The following is a 23094-nucleotide window of genomic DNA, read 5'->3' as shown; positions in this document are numbered from 1 at the left end:
GAGAACCAGGACAGTGTCTTTGCATAGAAGGAAACAAAATTCATTTACCCTGGTCTGTATTTTTAAACCTTTTATCTAAGCCTAAAGTAGAGTAAAATAACAATTAACTAACTCTGCTAGATTACCCTATACCTGTTCTCTTACCTAATGTGTCTAATTAATACACACAAACATGTGATGTCTGATGTAGGTGCCCTCTGCTCAATCCAGGCAACCAATCTAATGAACAAACACCAAACGTGTGACTGTTTATACAGCTGACAGGACGAGACCACTGTTCAAAAAGCAGAATTGTAAACCGAAAGCAAAGTCAATCCAGGAGTCACACGGACTCAACTGTAAGTTAGAGAGAACACGCAAACATGCAAACAAACGTGCGAGCCAACAAGCAAGCAAAAAGAGCTCTCTCTATTCTGGGGGTCACGATGAGGCTCGTTGATGACAGGTCTAGCCCTTGGGTCATCGGTTGGCACAGTGATTGAACGGATGTCAGTGATGACTGACAGAGCGAGTTACCTGTGATAAGGAATAGAGATGAGACAGAGAAAGAAAGACAGCCTGGAAACACCAGCAGCAACACCTACACATAACTCTAAACTTTTTCCACCCATTTGTATACATCTAAGTATTTATTACAGCACTAGTGTGGTGTAATGGGGTGATAATTGGTTTGATGCATATGTTTGTTTTTACTGTGAATATGAAATTCTCCTGAATGTCATGTTCAATTTACATTATATATAGTGAAGGAGACCTGACTGGGATTAGTAGTGCGGCATTGGGTTTCTCTACTGCTGACTGGCAGAGATTCATTTTAATCTTATTACATTTTGGAGATCATGCTCACATACAGTATATACCGACAATGCCTAAGCAGTGGAAAAGAGACCAGCTCAAGATTTATGTGCCTATCTGCATGTGACTGCATGTGCACGTGTGTGTGTGTGTGTGTGTGTGTGTGTATGTGTGTCACCCTCAGGCAAACAGAATCTGATATGTTTCTCTGATTTTTGGCTTTGATAAAACATGTCCCGGCTGTTCATGCCAGGTTAACGTTACTCCAAATCAGCCCAGTCACTTTAAACTATTTGCATTATATTAGTGGGAATTTCCTGTGTAAAATACTTTTTTTTTTTTACAACCTGTCATATTTTATGATCCCAGGTGTCTGTAGCCATTGTGCCTGCATCCTTTCCGCCAAGTCAATCCAAGATCCATGAGGTCTGAAATCAGTTTTTAAACATTCCTAAGAACTGGATAGAGCTTGAGAAAAGAGCACTGACCTCTTAAGAAATGGCCCTTTTGGTTCTGATCAGGTCTGTGCTTACTTTTGAGAGGAGGATAACGGACTTCCTACACTTTGCATGCTTTCCTTATGCTTTCTGCCTACTGCGCTCATTTTGAATTGTTTTGTAAAGCTTTATTGTTTTTCCATTTTGCCCATTGTCCTTTCATTAAATCAAACAGCAAAGCCCTTTATTATTTTTTTTTAGTTTATATGATTCTTTTAAATGTCAACAGCTTCATTACCTTCCGGCTGCCTGGACTTCCATCGGCTAGCGGAAAAGGATGACTGGACTCTTGATCCGGGAGAGAAGAATGAGGGCAACAAGGAGCTCCAGTTGGAATGAGGAAAACTCTCTTCACAAGGTGTTAAACTCCTCTAATAGCTGTGTAGTGTTTATGGAAACAGCGTTCTTCAGTGCTTCGGAACCTCAGAGCACGGCCTACTTCGCCTGGAGGAAAACGGGAAACGGTGATCTGCAAAACTGACCTCACCATACCAGCACACGTCCTGAAACACCAAAGGCAAAAGACCCATGCTATTCTAACCACCTAGCAACTTGCTCATGACAATGTCTCATACCACCATCATCGCCCAAATCCCTGGCAATCGGTGAGGAACAACCAACAGCATCAAGATACAGCAGCGCTACCAGAACCAGGTACGCTGCCAGTGGAGGACTATCATTAGGGGCCTGAGAAGCACACTCCATAAAACTCTGTATGTGATAACCTGCAGGAAATCCCATATGAATTGCCCCTCTACACTGAGTTATTGTGCACGTTGATATGTGAGACATCATCAAATAACAATCTGAAATATTAAAGGAGGACTTTAACCTCCTCGAACTTATTCTGCTCACATGTTTATTTCAGGACCGATTCCAACTTTAAAATGGGTAACTGAACATTTTAGTGGGCCAGTTATGTCGAACGGCTGGCTATCCTCTGTCTGTGCTCTTCGCAAAGTGAATTTAATAGACAATTTTAACATCTTTTGGCAGCGTGGTGAACTTTTTAAACTAGATGGGATACATCCCAATCCCCTCAGGTCTCAGCTGCTGTGCTCCAACATACTCTACATCATCGACTGCACAAGGTAGACCAGCGTTAAGAGACCGCCGTGTTAACAGACCGCCGCGTTAACAGACCACCTCGATATTGTTCTCTCAGTGTTGCAAGGGCTCCTAAAAGAGTTGAGGGAGTAGCACATTTTTTGCAGCAACATATGTCTCACAAAACATTTTAGCAATTATAGCACCATTGAAATATCTTGCAATTAAGCTTAGGGGCAAACAGTCAGTTCTAATGATTGTCCTATATAACCCCGCTAGACATCATCCAGGCTTCCATCTGGCAATCTGTTAATAAAAATAATAATTCACTTTAACCATATTTTACTTGCTGGCGATTTTAATATCTGTCTTGAGAAGCCCACAGATCCTACTACTTGTGATTTCACCCTGCTGTAATCAGTCCTTCACCTAACACATACTTTACACTTAGTTATATCCCTTGGGGTAGAGACACTGGTATCATACATACTTTATGCAGGACTCTCAGACTGTTACTGTGTTTTCTTCATGTTCCCTGGGCTCACCAGTTTTAAAACTACTAAGAAAACTTTACTGATAATCATTTTAAGATTAACAGCCTGACAGACAGCGTTACATTAAAACTGAAGGATTTATAAACGCCGTAGCACCTCTAACAACCAAACAGAGAAACACCACTTCTAAAGCTACGTTGAAAAATTCAGCCCCATTAATTAGGTTAAAGAGATACTTCTGGAAAGCATAACAAACATGACAGCAGCAGCATACTTTTTGAGCCCAAGCGATAGCCGCCAACATAATCCTCTGACGCTGGGAGCACAGGAGGAGCGAGAGGTGAGCGAAGTTCCGGAACATCTTTATTCTCCATAACGAACTCATATTCTAGCAATAAAACAAACACTGAGTAAACAACGGCAATAACTCAAAGGACTAGTGACGAAGGCTTGCGAGCAGTTTCGCAGGTACACAGCAGGCGTACAGCTCATCAATGCTCAGCGCTGACAGCAGATGCCTGTAGCCTTATATAGTGAGGAGAGCAAACAGGTTGCAATAAGGGAAACAGGTGTGGGCAATCATCAATAAGTGGGGGATTGGGCCCGTAGCAGCTGCGGTGTGTGTGTGTGGGCATGTCCCTCCTGCTGGGTGCTCAGCACACCATGACAAATAGTCACATTCCTTTTTATTACATTTGACAAGTTGGTTAACCACTCACCTCATATCTCATTAGAACCTTCAATGACAAGGTTGTTGAATTTGTTGAGTTCTTCGGTAGTAAAATCTCGTTTAGAAGGAACAGCATTATATGAGGTCAACAGCACCCCCAACCCTGACCTGGCAAGTCATGGTGCAACAGAATGCACCTTATCCGAGTTCTTAGAAATTGACCATGAAACACTTACAAAGTGTGACCTCATTATTAAATACTAATAGCTGTCCTCTAGACACCATAAAACAATTGTTTAAATATCCAGTACACGGTCAAGGGAGATTGTTGATATTGTCAATCACTTTAACAAGAATTTACCCAGTGTCAAAACAGTGGTTATCAGGCTTCCTCTAATGAAGAATAATTAGACCCCGCTAACCTTGGTAATTACAGAACGATCTCTGATAGACCATTTTCAGGAAAGATTACTGAGGTAGTCTCTATTCAACTTCAAGAAGATTTAAATAAGTAATGAACTACATGTGACCTTTCAGTCTCGGTTTAGAGCTCATCACAGCACAGAAACCCCTCTAACCACAGTCTTGAATGATATTAGATTAAACCGTGACACTGGTAACTTCTCTATACTGGTTCTTTTCAGTCTTGGTGAAAAGCAGATGTAAACGCCACATGCTATCCTGTGGTGTCCTCCAGGGCTCAATTGTGGGACCAGCACTCTTTAATCCCTATATGCTTCCATTAGCCACAGTTGTCAACAAATACAATATCTCATTCCACCAGTATGCAGATGACACAATCATATAAGTCCCCAGCCACTGACCCCCAGGTTTCCATTGACCTGATTTTTATCTGTCTAGAAGATATCAAGTCCTGGATGGGTCATAATTTCCTGCAGCTCATTGATGACAAAATGGAATTTATCACCATTGCAAATGGCCGTGAGATCTCAAGCCTACAAAGGGTTCAGAATGCCTTTTATAAAATACTGTTTTCACTTTCACTGTGCTCTTTGATCTCACTCAGTGCACTTTTATTTTATTTTTATTTAAATTGACTTTTACTTTAAATTATTAATTCTTTTAATGTCTCTTTTCATTCTCATTGTATTTTAATTAGCCTTATTTCCCAGTTAATCATAGTTAACTTTAATCATCCCTATTATCTGTCTATGTACCCTCTTTTTTCTGTAAACTATGTGAAACTTTGTAAACTGTGTTCAACAAATAAACTCTATTATTAAGTTTAAAAAGATTGACAAGGAAATGTCTGTGAAACCTCGAGTCAGAGAAACTAAAAGTGGCCACAGTACTGGGACTCCTGCTCTGCACTCGTTAGTGTTATTTTGAGTTGGCACCCCATGTTTCTTCTGCACCTGTGGGGGGGTCTTTGATTCCAAATCAAGAACTACCATCAAGCACCCAGTCGTATGCTATAATTCACTCTGATTTTCTAAAAGCACAGAGTTTCAGGAAACTAGTGTGCAAGAGCTGAGGTTGTGATTAAGGAATAGTGAAAATAGGGCTGGCTAAGCTGAGATACACTGAACTCATTTTTGAAAGAGAAAAACAGGAAAAGGAAGAAAAAAATAACTTAAAAGTTGTTCAATGACACGGGCGAATGCCGGCAAACAAGGCGAAGGATGTTTGCCCTGTTCGCTGGCGATAAATAATATTATATTACTTAAGCACATCAACAATTGACATTCTATGTAGTCACTTCAATGGGTTTGCCATGAAGGAATCTTCCCAGTTTTGATCGTGACCGTCACAGAAGACTTAGAAACAGATTGACCCAGCACATCTCTGTGTCTCTAGGTAAGCTCAAAGGCAACCTTGACCTAGAATGGGAACTTCAGACCGTAAAGAACCACTACTGCCTAGCCATGCAGAGAAACATCACGCTAGCACACCAAGTCGACTGACTATAAACCACAACACCACCCAGACATCCTCCCGAGCACTGCGGAGATTGTTTTCCAGCCGCCTCACCAGTATGCAGCCATGGGTGAATCTAAAATTGAATGCGACTCGACAAGACATATGAAAATATGGAGCACCTGGGCCATATTAGCAATAACTTTCAGAACAATAAACATGCCATTATGATCGGAACTGCAATTTAAAGCCCGTCTCTTTGAGCAGAGTTGATGAAACTACTTCCACATGCAGCAGAGAAGATTCATTGGAGATGAGATCTGCCAGACAGAAAGACATATGTATGTGTGTTCAGTTTTCGTTTCTGCTTGTTTACTGTGTGTCTTTTTGCAATAAAAATCTGCTCCTTGAGCAGAAATGGCATTCTCTGCTTCTTCTTCAGCCCTTTAGCAGCTCTAAAGAGCAGCTGTTTGTGGCAAAAAGACTCAGACACAGCAACCAAGAAGAAAAGAAAGCTGAACTCATGGGGAAATGGGGAGGATAGCCAAAAGATGGACACACCACGAGGAGGATAATAAACGTAACCAACACATGCACACAGTTCAATTCTTCAACAACTCATTAAACCGTTAAATATGAACTAAAGTGTGCGGGAGGCTCACAACATTCTGGGAGTTTTCCTTCCCGGCCTCCCATAGCACTTTTCTGCTGGTATGGTGCCAGTGCTGGTGAAAATATCTCGCATGGTTCCACACTTTTACATCACAACGCAAACAAAAATGGTTCTCAGCCTGTGACACGGTGCCCTTTTGGCCCCATAATTCTATTGGTCTGGAAGCAGCGAACCTGTGGCGCGAGTAGCGGAAGGCACTGGGGTCACCATGTGAAGCTATTTACCTGCTTTTCTGCCACGTATGGCTAGAAGCATGAGAACTGCAGCACAAACAGCTGCAGTGACTCATCAGCGGTCCTGAAAAGGCTGAAAAAGTTGACTCTGGGCGGTTAGATATGCTGTCAACAATAGGAGCAAAAGAAGAGCGTTTCCGCTGTGTGGTTTATACAGTGTTTTCCTGCAGGCAAGTTGTTAATCAGGCTGTTCGTCTTACATAAACTACTCACAGCATTCCTCTCTAGCTATGATTTATAGATGGGGTTGGCTAACCTTGCTGAATTACTGTGATATTTTCATTGAAGGGTAGCCTTGAAAAAGGCTTTTCTATTAGGTGTGCCACAATGTCTCACTTGTAGTCACTGATCGAAATTAGCTGGCTGGAGTAGCATGTACATAGACGCGCGCACACACACACACACACACACACACATATATATACAATACAATATATATATATATATTAGCGCACAGATCTTTAATTACCGGCTGTATTGTCTAATAATACTGAATAACAATAAGCCGTATTGTCTAAAAATACAGAATGATGATGTCAAGGTGCCTGTGAGGATGTGAAACATGAAAAACCCATCCAAGCTGTGAACCCTCTGAGAAGAGTTGCACATGATGCCTGCAGCTTTGCATGGTTTGAAAGGGAGTCTCTGTGCATTATGTTATTAAAGCTGGGGCTTGACCAACCACAGCACTGCCTATTAAGAAGACAAATCTAGTTATCCATTCAATGTATTTGGCAGTTGGCTTGAATCTAGATGGAGACAGGAGCTGGCTTTTACTTTGCCATGATCAAAATGTGAAATCTTGTCACAATATCACTATAATGACCGTAGTTTCCAACCTCTCAAAGAGTAATTATGAATGATAGGATTCAGTACAAATCTCTGGCTCCATAGCAAAAAGAAAAAGACTAAATTTGTCAGCAAAGAGGACTAATTATGTCATAATTCTTTGCTTACAGACACACCAGTGTATCAGTATGTTTAGTATTCATGCAGCGTATAAATCTCTTTTGCCCATTTTATCAACATTTTAGTTGAGCATGCTGAAAATACTTTATAATGCTATAATCATAACCCTTCTCAGAACTAGTGTCCCTACGTGCATGAGTGTGTGTGTGTGTTAATGCTCATGCATGCATTTGTTATTAAATCTAAGCGATAGATCTTGTTATCATTCCCTATCTCCTCTAAGCCATTTGCCCAGCTTCACGAGACAAGAGACCCAAGAGACTGTCATGACTCAAAGATATTTGGATATAACAATTAGACTCACATTGTGCAACCTTAACGGGTAACAAATGTGTTTGCATTCTAGAGGGATAAATAATGTTTATATGTTGTCTGACAATGTGACAGAACTGTGTTAAGAGATATAGCAGATACTGGGCGAACCAGCAACAGCAGGCAGTAGGGTGGCCAGACGTCCAGTTTTAGTCTGGACAGTCTGGTCTTTCGGCTCCCTATCCTCCAACTGGCAGAACGCCTGGATGGACACCTATTTGTCATCCTCCTGGAGTGAACTGGTATTTGCTTTCTGTAAAGCACAGTTAAGTGAAACAGGACACAAATGTGGAGACAAGCGACAGTCCATAGTCGGGGAACCTGGAGACAATGAAACATAACCTGAATACATTTTGTAACCAAAAACAAATGGGAAACCAAAAAAAATAAAAATAAAAATAAATGAAACCAAACACAGAGAAAGAAGCACAAAATGAACCACACAAAACCTTCAACTTGAAACCCGGAGCAACAAAGAATCAACGTGAATTCAAGAAAGCTGCAACCTGAGATGTACAACAAAACTCCAACAATGATTAAAAAAGTAGAACTGGGTACATAAAATATATATATACATATGGGTAAATTACGAGAAACAAGAAACACCTGAAACCATTTAAGGGCAGAGTATCAAAAGACAAGATGAGGGTAAGGACAGAAACCAAAACAAAGCAAAGAACGCATGGCGTTCAACACAATGGGAGTCCATGACGGAACCACCCTCATAACCTGGGGCCCATGTTATGTGACAAAATAAAAAAAACAGAAACATGAACATGGTCAAAAACAGGAACCAAGACAAAGCATGATCAGCAGCCGAACATGGGCAGGAGCAGGAGTTGAGGTGAGAGCCAGGGCACTGGAGTAGTGTCAGACCCAGGGATGCACAGCTCAAAAAATCCATACTAAAAAAATCCATGAAAGCCACCCCCTTTTGGGCACAATGAGTGCATAGTAAGTAGGACAATGGACAGCAATGTGGCTGGGGCAGGGCAGAGGCAGCTGGAACCCCAGGCAGCAGGGTTGGAGCGGCAGAAGCTGAGCTGGACCTAGCTCATGACGTTAGGGTGAAATGGTCCAGCATCGAATTACTCTCATACTGTGTCTGCACATTCTGTAATCTGTCCAGGAGATGCCTTTTTAATCAAAGGTTAAATACAAGCAGATGTGTGCCATAGAGCGCTCCTCATAACTGGCACCAATATGTAAACTCTGGCCACTTACATGATACATGAATACAGGATATACAGGATATATATATATATATATATATATATATATATATATATATATATATATATGTGTGTGTGTGTGTGTGTGTGTGTGTGTGTGTGTGTGTGTGTGTGTGTGTGTGTGTGTGTGTGTGTGTGTGTGTGTGTGTGAACGGAAGCTACTGAAACCATTTAAGGATGGAGAATTAAAATGACACTAGGGTAAGACACAAGTGGAGACAGAAAACAAAACAAAGAGCACATGGCATTCAATGTCATGGGAACTGCAACGCCAGAGAGAGAATCCTTGACACTTTCCAATGATCAGTATTGTTTCATTAATTTATTATTTATCCAATGACCAGTATTATTAGCGTATCAGTGGTTCACATGCATGCCAAAGCAAATTTCATTGGTTTCATTGGTTTAACAGATATCTTTGGACTATGCTGACTGCAGAAAGTCCACTCTCTGCTCAGTTAGGATTTGAAAATACTGAAAAGAAAAATGACTTCAGTTCTCAGTGATCAGCACATCCTTTCTTTTTGAAGAACAGGGAAAGATAAATGTCATGCCTTCTGTACACTATCCCCATACTTAAAATACTGTAAATATACTGTAAAGTGTGGTGAGTAAAACATTAATTTATATTACAGATCTCCAGATCAAATTGGTCAGCTCTTTTAGCTAACTAGACGGCTTAAGGTTTTCATTTTGTGTGCTATAGCATCATATTCCCATCGCCTTTATGTCCTCCTGTTATGGGTTATTAGGCACCACCCTTACCACTGAACTTTCTTTATCTGCTGACAAACGTGTATATGCCACGTAGTGTCTCTGTTGGTGCTACAGCTGAGCTTTGACCACATATTTATTCCTTCATTTTCGGTCTTTTATTGCTCTCATGTTTTATTTTCTTTGATGATAATTAGAGCATCTAATGTTTCTTTGTAATATTCTGCACTACGGGGCTGTGCTGTAGCACAGAGCTGCTGGTCAACAGAGTTTACGTTTTGCACTGAAGAGCACAGCTGCAAGTGTATGTGAATCTATGTGTGTGTGTGTGTGTGTGTGTGTGTGTGTGTGTTCTACACAGAGTCCTACTAAAAGCAGCCCACTCCAGCTGCCTCCACATTCTATTACAGTACTGACAGGAGAACAAATACAGAGAAACACTTTTCCCTGTATCTGCATAAAATTATTTTAATTTAACTGTCCGAATTAGTGAGATATTGGTCTATTTGTCCTCACACTGTGTGCCAGCATAAAATTATGTGAATATTTCCACACAACAAATGTGTCTTTTAGTGTTGTCTGAATGTAGAGATTTACAGAAAATCCTGTTTGTATGATTAGTTGTGTTTGTGTCTTTTTTGGTGGTGTTTATTTCCAGTTTTCTCCCAGTTTAGTCAGTTTCAATTCTACCATGCTGGTTAGATCTCCCTCTGGGCAGTGAGTGCCTCTGTGTCCCTGTGTCCCTGAAAGAGCACACACCCACTGCACTCCCTGAAACCATGATCAGTGGTTGTCGTGGAAACCTCGAGTGCTCTGCACCTGCCGTTCAACAGCAGATGATGGCAGTAAACTTAAACGTACACACACACACACACACACACACACACACACACACACACACACACACACACACACACACACACACACACACACACACACTAGCTGAAGGGCAGAGCTTATTTAAACTGCACTTGAGTGTGCTGCAGGGGAACACCAGCCATGTTGTCTGTCCTTGATCAATGGTTAAATTTGTTCAATTTGAAAGTTAAATTTGGATCTGCCCTGTGGTATCACCCACTAATGCAAGACAACAAAGACATCAAACATCCTAAGGTCATCCTTTCCAAAGTATCCATCTGGCATTGATCTTGCAAAACCAATTGTGTTTATTCAAAAAATTTCAACTGCTTTTCAAAATATCTTGTGGTCTTTCCCCTTGGTAATAACAATTTCTAAATGAGTAATGGGGCACAGTACAATTTTACAGCTGCAACTATAAGCCACAGTTATATGCAAATCAACAGTTTGCAGTCAATCTTCTATTTACAAATTCATCTGCGATTCTATGTATTAATTCATTCTAATGAAATAAACCAGTGACTTCATCAGTTCTGTTCTACTCATCAAATCCACGATCAAGGAATAAGCTTCACCAAAAATAAGCACTATGCGTTATTTGACTTTAGCTTCTCTACCACAGAGCAACAAGAATTTTTTCTTAAGTTCTATTAACAGCACAATAGCTTTCTGGTGCTGCATCACGTAAAAGAAGGAATCGTCTGCACCCTCTGCCCATGTAGTATCCCATGTGCAAGTACAAAGTGTGAAGTGAGCAAGGGTGTTATATTTTCTGGACTGGAACAGAGCCGCGTAAAAGAATGAGAGTGCTTAATGGAAAGTGGCCCAGAGACAGCCGGCACAACACTGCGTGTTCTGGAACGTAGCCAAGGCTGGCAAGCGGTGCCTTGCCTGGAGAAGGTGTGTAAACTGTGCTGGACTGCTTTACAATGGGCAGCTCCACACAGAATGGCCAGAAAAGAAAGACGGACAAGGCAAGCTAAACAAAGACGCCATGGCGATAGCGCCCTGTGGCCTGAACACAATATACTCCAGTCAGGCATCGCATACACAGCCTTGGTGTTTAGGCTTCATATCCAATAACAATGATCAACAGATGAAGGCGGTGAGGTAAAATGATGCTTAGCATATTTAAAGCTTAGGATGCATGCAACAGGTAGCACACCTAGGAAAAAAAAAAAAAAAAAACAGACCGGGATTTCCAAACTGTATCAGTTGGGTGAGTTAGAAGTGGCTCAAGTCACGATAGTCTTTTCAACAGCACAGACAGCATTCAGTTAAGTAATCCGTGGCTCCATCAAGTGGTAGGAACCTCAGGGTAACAATACAAAAAAAGCTGCAGGCTGAGTGGGCATAATGTAATTAATGCTTAGCACCTATTTCTAAAAAGTAAACTGAAACAACTCACCACAGAATAATGGCAGAATAGGCTGGGATATTAGCAGACCCATGGTGTTTTATTAAACGGAATGCACTACGTAAAGAAATATGACTCTCGTTTTAAAATAAAGAAAGTGAGTGAGACAGAGGAAATCCTCACTGGATTAGCCATGTGACAACATGGACAGGCACTGTGGTGGCCATTTTTGTGGAAGTATCATGTGTGCATGCACACATGCACACGCAGGCACAGTGTACATGCGCAGGCTTGAAATGACGGGACCTCATCTATCATACACAAAAAGCACCTTTGGCTATACACAAAGCAACACAGTGGTGAGCAGCAGACGAGCCTCCAACTTCTCCAAGGGAGGTGTACTGAACTGGGGAGGTCACTGTGCCCCGTGACACTCTCCAAACGAGCACGTCCTTATTATGGCTGCACATCCACACCACACACATGCACACACATGCACACGCATGCACGAATGCACACATACATATGCACATGCATGCACGAACACACATACACGCATTCATGGTGCTTAATAACATGCACGGTCCATGCACCAAGGGTATGAAGGCTGCAAAAATCTGCACGCCATGTGTGAAGCAGGAGACCCACCCCACTGCCCCGCCTGCACAGCGGCTATGGAGCCAGCGCTGATTTCGTTTTGATCAAACGCGCTGTGCCCTGGCGCGGAGCCCCGTGGCCTGTTACGGCTTCCACGATGGCTCTAATCGCTAAAAGAGGTGGACAGCGGTGGAGTAAATATTATTGCTAACATGATTTTTCCGCATAATTCTTTCCGTGTCATCAAGAGAGGCGGGGAGAGACTTTAATTTGTCTAATTCTCTCCAGAGGATGTTTCGCTGTGATCCACTGACACTGAGTGAGAGGGGGTTCTGATTGTGCTAGTCACGAATGGACTCCAATTGTATGGAGTTAATGTAACATCATCGGAATTTCATCAACTAAGGCCATTGAGAACCTTTAAAAGAAGCCCATACATAAATATCAACTGTGCTGACTGAGGTTATTATATCAAAATGACTTAAGACCAGTTCTCTTTACCATCAGCCTAGCCACAGTGTTACTGCAACATCCAGACCGATCCCAGACCAGCCTGAGTGTTCTCGTACCACCACCACCTCCGCTGCCGCAACATCCAGACCGATCCCAGACCAGCCTGAGTGTTCTCGTACCACCACCACCTCCGCTGCCACAACATCCACACCGATCCCAGAGCAGCCTGAGTGTTCTCGTACCACCACCACCTCCGCAGCCGCAACATCCAGACCGATCCCAGACCAGCGTGAGTGTTCTCGTACCACCACCACCTCCGCAGCCGCAACATCCAGACCGATCCCAGACCAGCCTGAGTGTTCTCGTACCACCACCACCTCCGCTGCCGCAACATCCACACCGATCCCAGAGCAGCCTGAGTGTTCTCGTACCACCACCACCTCCGCAGCCGCAACATCCAGACCGATCCCAGACCAGCGTGAGTGTTCTCGTACCACCACCACCTCCGCAGCCGCAACATCCAGACCGATCCCAGACCAGCCTGAGTGTTCTCGTACCACCACCACCTCCGCTGCCGCAACATCCACACCGATCCCAGACCAGCCTGAGTGTTCTCGTACCACCACCACCTCCGCAGCCGCAACATCCAGACCGATCCCAGACCAGCGTGAGTGTTCTCGTACCACCACCACCTCCGCAGCCGCAACATCCAGACCGATCCCAGACCAGCCTGAGTGTTCTCGTACCACCACCACCTCCGCTGCCGCAACATCCACACCGATCCCAGAGCAGCCTGAGTGTTCTCGTACCACCACCACCTCCGCAGCCGCAACATCCAGACCGATCCCAGACCAGCGTGAGTGTTCTCGTACCACCACCACCTCCGCAGCCGCAACATCCAGACCGATCCCAGACCAGCCTGAGTGTTCTCGTACCACCACCACCTCCGCTGCCGCAACATCCACACCGATCCCAGACCAGCCTGAGTGTTCTCGTACCACCACCACCTCCGCTGCCGCAACATCCACACCGATCCCAGACCAGCCTGAGTGTTCTCACACCAAAACCACTACCGCAGCGGGGCAATGCGCTGCAGGCCGCAAGGCAGCCCCAGTGCGGCGATGACAAGTGAGGTCAGCACTCCGAATCTCGAGAGTCACTCTCTCAATCTGCCGGGGGCGCACTGGTGTGTGGGAAAGGCAGCCTTCCCAGAATGCCGCAGAAGAAGGAATGCAAGGGCTTATTTCCTGCCTCCCGATCGCCCCTCTGCCCTTAATGTTGATTTGCTCAGTAACCACTTCACTTGTGTAAAACTAGGACCCCGGCAGCATGTTGTGGGTTTTAAGGCCTGGATTCTGGTTACTCTCACTACCACTGTACTTCTAGAGTGTTCTAGTCATAGTCACGACCTATAACATGTCCATGTTCTCACGGTGGTCAGACCCATGAGCTGATTCCTGTCAGACATTTAGTGCATTGCAGCATACGAAAGGAAAGTCAAATGTAGGCAAATTTCACAGATCACATACAGACCGTAGGCTCAGACAGTGCAAATCTAATAAAGGTCTGACAAACTGCTGCAGAGTTCTGCTTTAATGTTCAGTTTTGCAGTTGTAGGGCATGTTCAGTGTGAACTTCTTCACCACTCAACCCTTTAGCGAGCTTGTAAAGAATAACAACATGCAGATATTCTTGAATGAGACACATGCTGCATTAATAAAACAGATGTTACTGTAGTTACTGTAACAGAACTATCGATGTGTATCAATCTGTCATTTGTCTTTGGCTTTTATGGTTGTATTACTCTGCATCAAAAAAGAACCGTTAAGAAGGGAACGGGGACGGGGAGGGGGGACGGACGGACCACCTTGTACCGGGTTTCGTGAAGTGCCTTTCGGCTCCACCTTTTATGTAAATGAAATCGTGGAGTCTGCGCTACTGTGAATGAGAAGCGAGACCGCCAGCAAGCGACGCGTCGAGGAGGAGTGTCCGTGTGTTTACACCAGCGCCGCGCACAGCCCAGACCCCTCCGTGTGCGAGTATGCCGTCGGCGTGGAATTATTGCTGCTGCTTCGGTGCAAACCTTTGAAAAAAAAAAGAAAAAAGAATTAGAATAAGAAGAAGAAGAAGAAGAAGCACGGCGACCAAGAAAATCGTCCGGCGTTAAGTCATGGGAGGCCAAATAACCCGTAACGCCTTGTACGGTGAGGAACCGCGACTTAGATCTTGCGGGCAGTAGCCCTTCTATCAGCGTTGCGTGTATGCTGGTGCACTGGTCTGTATTAAAGAGGAATTATTTGATTGTATTAACGTATCCCCATCATTTCATCGCATTTTATATCGCCTGTCGTTTTTTTGCATTCGTAGCCAAACCAGTGCCGCAGGCTGCGAGTGTTTTACATATGTATTTTTAAAATCTTAACTTCATTCTCATAATATTCGCAGCGCGCCCAGGAAGCGCGGTCCCTTGAGCGATAATGGATGTACTATATTTAACACGACGTCCCCGGTTCGATCGGCGGGCCTGTATGATGGTTTCGTGTTACCCGAGCTGTCACAGCGCAGTCGCTCGGCTTCATCTACACGGTTGACGCCGTGACGGGACATCAAACGGGAGCAGCTCGGAGCGTGAGAAAACCGGGGGGAGGGGGGGGGGGGGGGAATTTTGTTCGGGGATTCCCTTCGTCGTTGGGAACTGATGAACTAATGCCTTAGTACGGTTTTCCACTACATTGTTGTCGTTGTTGTTGTTGTTGTTGTTGTTGTTTACTCGGACAGAACAGCTGGGTAGAAGGAATCCTATCGAGTCAATAAATGAACTGGATTGTCACACGCAGCCTTCTAAAGCATTGCCATAGGAGCAGAGATTATTCAAAATATATGAAGTAAAATTCCTGTCAAGACAGGCATGCTGTCCAATTATTTCCTGGTATGATTACTCAGTCTGGTCCTTAAAGGATAAGGAATAGTTTTCTATATACAAATGTAGGAAATAAGGTTGGTAGTTTAAATTGTATTAAATAATAATTTTGGTATCTAAATTACTACTGCTGTATTTTTCAAACTGGATTTCATGAGTGGAAAAGAAACAAAGCCATTAATACTCTTCGCCACTCTTTCTTTCCTTCACTCTCTCTCCCTCCCTCCCTCCCTCCCACTCTCTCTCTCTCTCTGTTGCTGACTGGTGTAGGGTTAAATCCCACACCAGTGTGCATAAACCACATGATCAATAATTCTAATTAAAATTCTGTAGTATATCCAATTAGGCAAGTAATGTATGCTAGCACCAAGGTCTACAGCTCTTGGTATTTGTATATGTTGCATTTTTCTACTGATGTTTGAATTCGGTTTCGTCAGTGATGTAGTTTAGGATTTGGAAGTGAGTATCTGGTCCTAGTCCAGTATAAACAGGTGTCATTCTAATGGGCTTAGCTCCAAGGTCATAAAAATACAGCATACAATAGAGCAGGCTGTCTGATCACAATCACTTCTTGGTTCTTGTCTCTCAGCGAGGAGCTGCTTTCTCATTTTTGAGGCATGTTGACGGTTAACAGCTATCACTGGTACCCAGTTGCTCACGGCCAGACAGTGTGCATTACTGACGCAGCGTTTGAGCTTTTGTGAAGTGTCAGGTGGAGCACAGCAGTGGGACGATCGGATATGGTTTTACGGCTTTACCATTGAGGCTACACAGGCTGGTGCAGAAACGGAACTCTAGCTTAAAAAGTATATCGGGTGTTTGTGTGTGGGCATGAGTGTGTGTGTGTGTGTGTGTGTGTGTGTGTGTGTGTGTGTGTACGCGCGCGCGCCTGAGTGCGTGCGTGCGTGCCTCATCATTTTCCGAGGCATGCAACTCATCTTCAGCTTCTCACAGACAACTCTGAGCACCGTTTGAAACGGAGACAGCGCCGGTGCCAACGTGGCGCTGTTCCAGCTACTCCATATTGAGAATTCGCAGCATCATGGACTGTCTACAGAAGGAACGCCGCGCCTGGCTGCGATCACACTGCGTTAATGGGACACCAAACCTCTTAATCTCACAGAATAAAGTGAGACCAGCACTGATGATGCTGAGATTGAGCATGTCCCCTGTGAACAAGTGATAACAAGGAGACACAGTAATTCCAGATTCGTGAAACTGGACTTCAGACGTTTGATCATAATGGACGTTATATATCTTAAGGTATAAAGAGACTGCAAGACCAAGAGCTTGCACATTAGTAGTGATCACAGGGCTATGCTCCACACACGTGCGTGAGCACAGGGGAGCCGTGTTCCATTTTTGAGTCCTTACTGCGATGACATCGCTCCGTTACCATGGCATGACAGAAACATATATAGGTGGGTCATGTGGCACAGGCACTTGGTAACCGTGCCCAGCTCTTTTGTCTTCTTTGTGACTCATTCAGACCTTTGTCTAGCAACACAAAAGTGTGCATGACAACCGCACACGCTAGTGTTTAGAGATGGCCTATGGAGGCAGATGTCTCGTCAAGTTTGTCGCGGACATCAGCGCGAACCCATGACGTTGCAAGCTGCCATTTTCTTCGGGATGTTGGCATGCTGCAGGTTCTTCCTGAAAGCACTCAAACGATGAATAATAGCATGAGGGAATTAGCTTCCACTGTTAATATGTGTTCTTGGCTGTTATCTGGGGGAAAAAAAGGAATCATTGCCCAGAAAGCTCTTGTTTATTAGTGTGAATTTTTGTGTATGACCATGATTGAAGATGATTCCAGTAGGGAGTTTATATATCCTATTTGTTTAATATTATTTCAGTCTTGCCTAATTCCAATCTCTGAGAGATTCTCTTTATTATATGACCAGTTTTGGTCAATTAAGGCTGACTGTGCATATTGCGAAGTACATGAGGCTGCCATCTGTTTTATAACCAGTAGCAACCCAGGTTGTCAAGCACTTCAGTATACTTCAAGGAGAACATTAATTGCTCAACTTCACCCTGAATCTCATTACATTTGTTTTCTGTATTTCTCTATGGCTATTGGTGGCATGTGGCAAAGCAACCCTAGCCATATTATGCATTATATAAATTGTATACTGTGTTAAATTCCTCATAAATTAGAAAGAGGAAAGTGACCTGTAACACGATTAACTTCCATTTTAGATACCCTTAGCCAGGTTGCCAGATGTGGTACGCGTTGCCACAAAACCTGAGATAGCAGGCTTTTAACGACATACATTTTTATGAAACCTATTCTTAGTGAGTCTAATTATGAACACGTGCCATTGCATGTTTTCTGTTGTTGAGGTTTTAATATAGGATAGAACTGGCCTGACCTCAGTGCTTGAGATGTGCACATCAAATCCTGCCTGCAGGGATATTCATGGCCATGACGTTGCAGTTTATACATATGACATCATGACGTCAGTTTCCAGCTCGTACTATGGGAGGATAAAGACCATATCATGGACATGCATGTATCGTTCACGTTAGCTTTTTTTGTTTGACGTATTATCTTTCTGCTTTTTGGTTGCTGAAAAGGCACACACACACACACACACACACACACACACACACACAATTAAAATTAACAGTACAATTACAAGCTAGAGCTTGTTTACCTACCTTTCAAAGTGAGTATCCTTATATCTCTATAAATATACAAATATACTAAAGTAACATAACAATAATGGCTTACAAGTGGCGATTTATTTATATCTACGGTTCTATATGTTGGAGTTCCTAAAGAAACACCATGGTTGAACTTGCTTTGTGACATTTTAAGGTTTGTGTGTTGCCAAAGAAATAAACACAGTGTTCCTGCCAGGTCACAACACTAACTTTACATTGACCCTGATCTGTACTGATGCTAAGTCTGTCACTGTACTAAGTCTGCACCCAGCCAAACAGCCCCCCCCCCCCCCCCCCCCAATGTATTCATGTATAACAAGAACCATGGCATTCACAACAGTAACAACTGACCACATGGTAGATTAGTTACAATGATGTATTTTCATTACCTCTCTTGGTCTAACGTAGCATGCTATCAGATGATCTGAGACAAATCTGCTTACGATTTGGGGAGAGACATCTGTTCCCAGATTAGTCAAGTCATAACTACCTATATAGCTGCATTCTGTCCTCTATCATATAAAAGGATTAACTTGTACATGATTTAACTTGTACATGGTTTATATGCCTAATTTAGTAATTGGTCAGTGCTCATCCAAATTTTTCATATTTAGTTTTTTTAACATCATTAAATATATATACAAAATTGAATTCACCACTCGATCTCTGAGCCGTCTTTTACCTTCAAGCTCGGGTCCTCTACCAAAGGCCTTGGAACTTAACAGTCCTGCGTAGTATCTTAACTGTTCCCAGGACTGTGCTCTTCTGCACAGAGATCTTGGATGTTGCTCCTGGGATCTGATGCAGCCATTCTCCCAGTCTGAGGGTTCCAGTCCCTAGTGCTCTGATTACCACGGAAACCAGTTGCCTTCATCCTCCACATCTTTTCTAGCTCTATCTTCAGCCCATTGCATTTCTTGAGCTTCTCATGTTCCTTTTTCCTGATGTTGCTATCGCTTGGGATTGCTACATCTATCATTATGGGGATCAATGCTGATGGCTAGAAGTGCAAAACACGTATAAGCTCCATCTCAGACAATGATAAGTGCAATGATTATCAAACTATACATGCTAGAGCTTCAATTACTCAACTGGTGCAGGACCAATGGTCATTCTAAATGCCCCTGTACACTATGCCACCCACTTGGTTATGGAGTTCCATGTACGCCCTGCCTGCTAGCATTTTGCAGCCTGCTGTTATGTGCTGGTGTTGTCCTGGTGTGGTAGATTCCGGCCTTTACTGATCTCTTGTTCCTGTGCTGTCATGATTAGTACCTTTGTGCTGTCTTTCAATCCAGCCTTTTTCAGTCATTGGTAGGATTTCTCCATATCAGCCACTCCCACTATCTGCAGGTGGTACATACCGTGCAGGGTTTTTCCTCCCATGATGGTCCCTGCTCCTTCTCATTTCCATCCTTCTCAGGTTTCTGCTGTCTGAGGTTGTCACTAAGCACTTCACCACTTGGGGCTATTTGAAGATGGACAGATAATAAAAATTATATTCAGGTTCCCAGCATGTCAGTTTACATATCTTGTACAGAAATTTGCATAGTCAGTCGGTTGCGCTGTTAAGAGAATCTATTTGCATATCAATTTGTCTAGATTGTAGAGTTAGACTAGATGTAGACTGTTTAGCAGACGTATTTTCTTGTACACACAAGATGTGCACACAAAATTTAACTTAAAAATCTAACTGAACTTAAAATTACAACAGCCTGATCCTGACTTACATGAGTACTCAAGCAAAGACACATTAACTTGGCATTGCGTGTTTAATAAAATTATCTTCTCTTACTGAAAAAACATCCAAACGTTTTCACTCATAACAGCAAAGCTTGCAAAAACCCAGGGGTGTGAGCTGATAGCGTTACCATGACAAGTTCACAAAGTTTGATAAAGTTACTTGCAAATTCAGTGTAAAGTCTTCGCGCATTCACTGGATCGTAAGCTGTTTGAAGTCAGCTTACTTGCCCATCTTCCCATATTCTGCTGTGGAAACGGTTCTGCACGGTTGGCAGCTATTTCTGAGTGGGCTTATTTGTGGGACAGCATATGTGGTGTGGTGTGTTTACATACAAGATGACATCTTTGACCTTTCGGAGTGCTTTAGGAAGACGGGCGAACGATCACGTTTCAGCTTTGATCAGCATCCCGCGCGTTCATAAATGTCAGCTGGCCAGTCGGCTCACACCATGTTCCAACTGCTAACTGAGGTTTCTAGCTTTCGTTGACCTTTAGCCTCATTAAATTCATTTCAGCTGAAAATGTGCCTTTAAACCGCAATCTTACACGGACCAACGGTTGTTTAAGTAACAACGTCGAACAGGAAGGCAGGCATCCTAGCGCAGGTAGTACTAATATCATAGTCACGACAATAAAGTCAAAACCAGAAAGTCCCAAAACACAGAGAGACAAACAAATCCAAAACGCCGTTCCAAAATCTTAAACCAGAAAAACAGGCAAGCGGTTCAAAGCGACCATGAAACAAGATACACAGATACAGGCTCAGACACAACTGTTTAAAGTATATGGCATCGCGCAGAGTGGTGTAATAGCAGGTGGTGCTAGGTTAGCTGCTAAACCATATTAGTAATGCTAGTTCAAAATGTGGTTGCTAGGCAACAGCAGACTGCGTTTCGTCACATAGCGGATTAAGCGCTTCACGTTTTATGAGGCAATGCAAACAATACATTGGCTCGATACCTAACTGGCTAGCTATCTTAAAAAATATATATTTTAATACATAATTTGACCACAAAGCTATCTAGTTAACTATAAACTGTATGAGAGTACAGAAACTGAAAGCATTCATTCACTTAACCTGACGCTTACATTGTAACAGGCCTATGAGATGTCTGGTTTGTACACTAGCTACTTATCTTACTGAGATACATTGTGGGATTGTTATAGTACACCGAATATCCTACACTGTTTTCGGACATAGCTGACGAATAAGGCACAGTTCCGGACACAGCTACTGTCTAACGCTAGTGCTGCGGGTCTTCGGTTGCCGTGAACCGTATTAGTGTTAGTTTTTTAAACCGGCACTCGCTAAGCTCCAGGCGCTAGCTAGTCGAATGCTAAATGTGAAGATGGGCTAAGAGCGCACATCTTTTTACGTCCATTTCACGCGACGCTTTGCACTTGCTCTGCGGTTAGTTAGCCTGAGTAGCTTGCGTGTTTCAAGGAATGTAATTACTCAGCTGTAATGCACTAATTGCACACGTTTATTGGATTTGTTGAATTCCACGTTTTCCGTTTAAATTAGTGCTGACCAAAGATACCCTTGAGAAGAACCTTAATAAATCCAGTTAAAACCGCCATATGGAATCTTAGATTCCATTAAAGAAACTTCGTGTTCATTTCACGCCTTAATTTAGTAATTCGTCCCAGTTTTCTTCCCTGTTCAGGAATGATGATCTGAAACCCTGATCTCATAGTTTAGTCTGAGTAGTCTGGGAGCTTGACTAATTTAAATTTATCTTCAACTTTAATGATGTGAAAATAACATGGTTATATATGTTTTGACCCGTGGGCAGGAATGGTGTAGGTGGCAAGTACAATCTGTCAGTATATTGAGAGAGATAGAGAGAGATGGTGAAAGACAGACAGCCTTTTTCACACAAAAAGATTATTAGCACTGGTGAGTTTTCACAGAGTCATGAGGCTATGTTGTTATATTGTGTTGCATGATCCAAATGTACTACAAACCTTCCGTGCGTTCTTATGTAAGAACATTTGGCTGTGCAATAGTTGCCTGGTGAGAGAATAAGGTTGCCATAGAAATAGCAACATTATGATTCATCTCTAGCAAAGAAGCAGCTTCCTCTGATGGGTGATGGCTTAAGTCACTCAACACACTCAGAGAATATGCATGTGCATTTGTGCAAGTGCATGTGTGCAAGTCCCTGTGTATGAAAACACCGAATGGCATGCTTTATGACATGCAAGTGGTGATAAGCCTCTTGTGATGTCTGCCCCAAGGGTTGCTCTATGGAAAGTGCTGAAAAGTGTGGATCACGATAACGCGACCCCCAGTTTAACATATGTCATAAATGCTTGGCACATGCCTTAGCTTACAAGCAGATATGCATTGTATCTTACCATATGGTACATTTTAGCCTTAACAAAATGTGGCAGCATATTTAGGCCCATGTATGTACTGTATACTAGAAAGTATAAATTGAATATATGATCTGGCTCCATAATAACAGTGTTGGGATGTATTGAGATTAATTCATGTGTTTCTTTGGGATCAAATTCCCTTCCACCGCTCTGGCCTCCAAAAGACAGCCTTGTCTGGGCAGAAGACCTTTTGCACCGAACCAGGGTGAGCCGTCTAGCCACTGCTGAACCTTAACAGTTACTAGGAAGCCAGCGAGGCTGGTCTCAGATCAGCTCAGCAGGGTGTGTTATCGTTGGCGCAGCGTTGCTAAGGAACACGAGCTCCTGCTAAAGCTCTGCTCCCTCTAGGACAGCTGTAGCACTTGTGCTCACTGATGCACTCGTTTCTGCCTGTGCCAGCCATGTGCGTTATGCACAGTGCTCATGTCCCAAAAGATACACACACACACACACACACACACACACACACACACACACACACACACACACACACACACTCACTCACTCACTCACTCATACTCACTTATATAAACACACACACACTCACAGTTAAGATGGGTCACAGTTAAGCTGCCACCCACAACAGTTGCAGACCAT

At 43.2% G+C, this 23094-nt stretch overlaps 1 protein-coding gene and 1 long non-coding RNA gene across 4 annotated transcripts in view; one reads left to right on the top strand and one right to left on the bottom strand.

Annotated features, from left to right (window-relative positions):
- Positions 1–14726: 14726 nt before the first annotated feature.
- On the bottom strand, positions 14727–22855 carry LOC145652038 (uncharacterized). The gene is made up of 3 exons (XR_014118217.1): positions 20449–22855; positions 19737–19840; positions 14727–14862 (listed from the first exon to the last, which is right to left on the bottom strand). It is a non-coding gene; the product is annotated as an uncharacterized LOC145652038 (long non-coding RNA).
- Positions 14839–23094, top strand: part of neurl1aa (neuralized E3 ubiquitin protein ligase 1Aa) — a 37330-nt gene continuing 29074 nt past the window's right edge. The window contains exon 1 of one of the 3 annotated variants that reach the window (XM_027010180.3): positions 14839–14983. In XM_027010180.3, coding sequence (XP_026865981.1) covers positions 14950–14983 — 34 coding nt within the window. In that variant the 5' untranslated portion in view covers positions 14839–14949. Of the gene's footprint in view, positions 14984–15992; positions 17121–23094 lie in introns of those variants that run through there. The other 2 variants (XM_081701180.1, XM_081701179.1) reach the window with 2 other exon arrangements.

Source organism: Electrophorus electricus, chromosome 18, assembly GCF_041902795.1.
Source record: "Electrophorus electricus isolate QZ-2024a chromosome 18, ASM4190279v1, whole genome shotgun sequence".
Lineage (NCBI taxonomy): Eukaryota > Metazoa > Chordata > Actinopteri > Gymnotiformes > Gymnotidae > Electrophorus > Electrophorus electricus.
Note: the sequence above shows the minus strand (reverse complement) of the source record. Positions and strands in the feature narration are given on the sequence as shown.